The sequence below is a fragment of the Trichechus manatus genome, unplaced genomic scaffold (genome assembly GCF_000243295.1).
Source record: "Trichechus manatus latirostris isolate Lorelei unplaced genomic scaffold, TriManLat1.0 scaffold00261, whole genome shotgun sequence".
Taxonomy (NCBI): Eukaryota; Metazoa; Chordata; class Mammalia; order Sirenia; family Trichechidae; genus Trichechus; species Trichechus manatus.
In genome coordinates, this window is record NW_004444197.1 from 1,997,397 (window position 1) to 2,001,593 (window position 4,197).

General features: G+C 45.7%; 1 protein-coding gene across 1 annotated transcript in view; it reads left to right on the forward strand.

Annotated features, from left to right (window-relative positions):
- The window catches only part of LOC111818971 (ankyrin repeat and SAM domain-containing protein 1A-like), a 36,630-nt gene that overhangs the window by 22,850 nt on the left and 9,583 nt on the right, over positions 1-4,197 (forward strand). Inside the window, exon 2 of the mRNA XM_023724780.1 lies at positions 3,892-3,990. Within this exon, the coding sequence (XP_023580548.1) occupies positions 3,892-3,990 (99 nt within the window). The remainder of the gene's footprint in view (positions 1-3,891; positions 3,991-4,197) is intronic.

Here is a 4,197-nt window from a genome sequence, read left to right on the forward strand (position 1 = left end):
TTTTTTTTTTTAATCCCCGGGAAAGGCCATACGCATGTACTTATCGTTAGCCACTTGGGTGCTGCTTTTCAGTGGTTTGGAGTGTCCAAGCAGAATCTCTGCTGTCGGATTTCTCTCAATGTGGAAACTGCCTCCTGTATGGCCTCCTGTATGGCCGCCTCACTGCGCGCCCCAAGCCGGTCGGTGCTGAAGGGCTGCGGTCCCTGCTGGGTCAGGTTATGGAACTCCTTGCTGCTTCCGAACTGTCGCTCTCTCCCACTGCCACTCAGTCCGATTCCTCACCTTTGCCTTGTTCAGGGCTCCTAGATGTTCATATACAATCAAATCACTTGTTTTTTCAGGTCTTTGTTGTAAGAGAGACAAAGGAAGCCATCTGACTACTCCGCCATCCTGGCCCCGCCTCAAAGTGAAACTTTTTTAAAAACTTTAAAAAAAGTCTAAGTAAACTTCTAGTAGCTGAAATTCTTAAGCAAATGAACTGTGTTACTTCATTAGCTCCCTATTAACTCGCTAAAAGCTCAGAATAGCGCCTGTCATATAGTAAGCTCTCAGTAAATGTTCATGTGATAGAAGGTATGTATAAAGCCCGTCCCCACCCAACCCCTCTTTTCAAGAGCTTTCTAAAAGGCAGTGGTCCCTTTTCTCCCTTAACAAAGAGATGTTTCTTGCCCTTTGAGGATCTGTAGCACCTTGTAGTCACCACATACAGCAATTCCATAGTGGGTAGAAGTCGAGAGGAACCTGCACTGTGTCCAGGAGATGCTCTCACAACTGTTTGCTTTGATTTTCCATCAAACCCTTTGGTTTGGTTTCTATCTGCCTTTCTTCTCAAAGCTGCATGCAGCCCCTAGTTCTAATGACTGGAGGTCTGGTTAATGAAGGCTCTCTCTCCAATTTTATCTGGTTTTCCTGGTGAGCCTTCAGGTCAGCATTAATGTGGCCTTGAAAGCTTATAAAGGTTTAGAAGTAAATGTTTGGCTTACATTAAGAGTCCAGAAAACTCCTTTGGTGCCTCTCTCTTTGAGGCTTACTGTGTGGTTCAGTTCAGGTTCTTGCTTGTGTGTTATCATCATCAGGTCAAAAGTCTGGCAGGTGGCCACCTCTCTGTGCTTTCCTCATGAGCAGACCCTAGATTTGGGCCCAACGGCCCTGTGGGAATTCAGTATGGTGAGCCTGGATTCAGGGTGACTCAGGAGTGGTGCCAAGGTTCCACGGAACCTCTGCAGGGCCCAGAGCCTCCCTCGTGTTCCAGCAAGGGGATGTGGTCTACAGCCTAAGTAGAGAGGAGCTTCAGGCCAGGCTCCAGAGCTCTCTTCTCCTAGAACCCTCTTCACCTTGAGGTGAAGGTTTGGTGCGTGTCCTCTGAGGCAGCAGTCACTGCAATTCCAGTACAAAGCTGGGGCCCACCAGGAAATGGTCTGCATGCCCTGGCCCAAGTTACTTAATTTTCCATCTGTAAAGTGCAGGTAGATACCTCCACCTCAATAGAGTAGAAATCCCAGAAAGAGTCCCAGAAACATACAGCAATTTAGGATGCATCAGAAGTAGCGTTTCAGATTAGAGAGGAAAGGACAGATCAATCAAGAAATGGACAGCTTGCTGCCTGGAAAAAAAAAGTTGGATCTTTGCTCTTAAACCTTACATCAAAATAAATTCCAAATGGATTAAAGATTTAATTGTAAAAAAATGAAACTGTAAAATTACAGAAAGGTAATAGGGAAGAATTTTTAAAATAATCTTGAAGAGGTAAGGTCTTTCTATGCCTGAAGAACTGAGAAGCTGTACAAGAAAAGTTGAATGCATTTAGGTCCATAAAAATAAGTTTCCCCATGAATAAAGCCAAAATAAAAATCAAAAGATAAATGACAAACTGGAAAAACAAACGTCTAACTCATTTCATAGATAAAAGGTTAATTTACTATATAAAGAATTCCTACAAATCAGTGCAGAAAAGATCAGCAACCGCATAGAAAAACAGGCAGAGGATATAAGTGAATAATTCCAGGGAACGGAACTAAAGATGCTCCCCCACGCACGTGGCAGCAAAGCCGGGTGGACAGGAGCATCAGGGTTGAATCCTAGCTCTACGCTTGCTTACTGTGTGGCTTTGGTAAAGACACTTAAGCTCTATGCGCCTCAAGTTCCCTAGGCTGTAAAATGGGAATAACAAGAGTCCCTGTTATTAAATGGGTTGTTGTTGTTAGGTGCCGTCAAGTCAGTTCCAACTCATAGCGACCCTGTGTACCACAGGACAAAACCCTGCCCGGTCCTGCGCCATCCTCACAATCATCATTATGCTTGAGCCCATTGTTGCAGCCACTGCGTCAGTCTGTCTTGTTGAAGGTCTTCCTCTTTTTTGTTGACACTGTACTTTACCAAGCATGATGTCCTTCTCCAGGGACTGATCCCTCCTGATAACACGTCCAAAGTATGTAAGACGTAGTCTCGCCATCCTTCCTTCTAAGGAGCATTCTGGTTGTACTTCTTCCAAAACAGATTTGTTCACTCTTCTGGCAGTCCATGGCATATTCAATACTCTACCAACACCACAATTAAAAGGCATCAATTCTTCGGTCTTCCTTATTCATTGTCCAGCTTTCGCATGCATATGATACGATTGAAAATACCATGGCTTGGGTCAGGTGCACCTTAGTCTTCAAGGTGACATTTTTGCTTTTCAACATTTTAAAGAGGTCTTTTGCAGCAGATTTGCCTGACTGCTGCTTCCATGGTTGTTGACTCTGGATCAGAGTAAAATGAAATCCTGGACAACTACAATCTTTTTTCCATTTATCATGATGTTGCCTATTGGTCCAGTTGTGAGGATTTTTGTTTTCTTCATGTTGAGGTGTAATCCGTACTGAAGGCTGTGGCCTTTGATCTTCACCAGTAAGTGCTTCAAGTCCACTTCACTTTCAGCAAGCAAGGTTGTGTCATCTGCATCTCAAAGGTTGTTAATGAGTCTTCCTCCAATCCTGATGACCCTTTCTTCTTCATATAGTCCAGCTTCTCAGATTATTTGCTTAGCATACAGATTGAATAGATATGGTGAAAGGATGCAGCCCTGATGCACACCTTTCCTGACTTTAAACCACACAATATCCCCTTGTTCTGTCTGAACAACTGCCTCTTGATCTGTGTACAGGTTCTTCATGAGCACAATTAAGTGTTCTGGAATTCCCATTCTTTGCAGTATTATCCATAATATTAAATGGGCTAGCATATATATAAAGCCATGTAAAACATGGAGTGGGGCGAGGAGTGTGTGCTATATAAATGTTTGATAAATAAAATATGAAAAAATGCTCAGTTTCACCAATGAGTGAGATTATTTTGTAAGAAATATACAAGTCGAAACTGCCACGATACACCATATCGCCATAATATTGCCATAATATTGCTGACAGTATGCAGTATCTAGCACTCACATCATTGATGGGAATAAAAATGTCTGTCAAAAATTTAAATATACATACCCTTTGACCAAGAAATTTCTCTTCTGGATAACCAGCAGTTCTTAATCTTGGATGGCTGTGGACCTGCTCTCCAGAAAAATGTACAGACACTCAGAAGTGGGCTAGACTGGGGAGGGCATGGCCGGGGCCACACCCTGTGCGTGTTCCTGAGCTCCATCTCACCTGAGAGCCACTTGGATGGGAGGGAGCCATCTAGGCAGGCGAGTTGACTCCTTTACACGGCCTCCTGCTTGCACAAGACTCCTGCTGGGCTGAGCTGGCCTCCATGGGGAGTCCCAGGTCTCTGTTCCCTCTTAGTGCCTGTGGTGAAGGAAAAGAATTTGGCAAGAGGCCACAAAAGGCTGACCTGACGCCCTCAGCTAGCCACCAGCTGTCAAATCTGGAGGGGCCCTAACGTTCTTCTTTCTGCTCTCAGGGCCCTAATGTGATGGAAGAGCAGGACCTGCGGGAGATCGGCATCAGTGACCCCCAGCACCGGCGGAAGCTGCTCCAGGCGGCACGGTCCCTGCCCAAGGTGACTGCTAACAGCTCTGTAGCCTCAGCTTTCGCCAGAGCTGGGGCCATCTCCCTCACAGCGCCTGACTGAGACCAAGGCCATCTCCCTCACAGCGCCTGACTGAGACCAAGGCCATCTCCCTCACAGCGCCTGACTGAGACCAGGGCCATCTCCCTCACAGCGCCTGACTGAGACCAGGGCCATCTCCCTCACAGCGCCTGACTG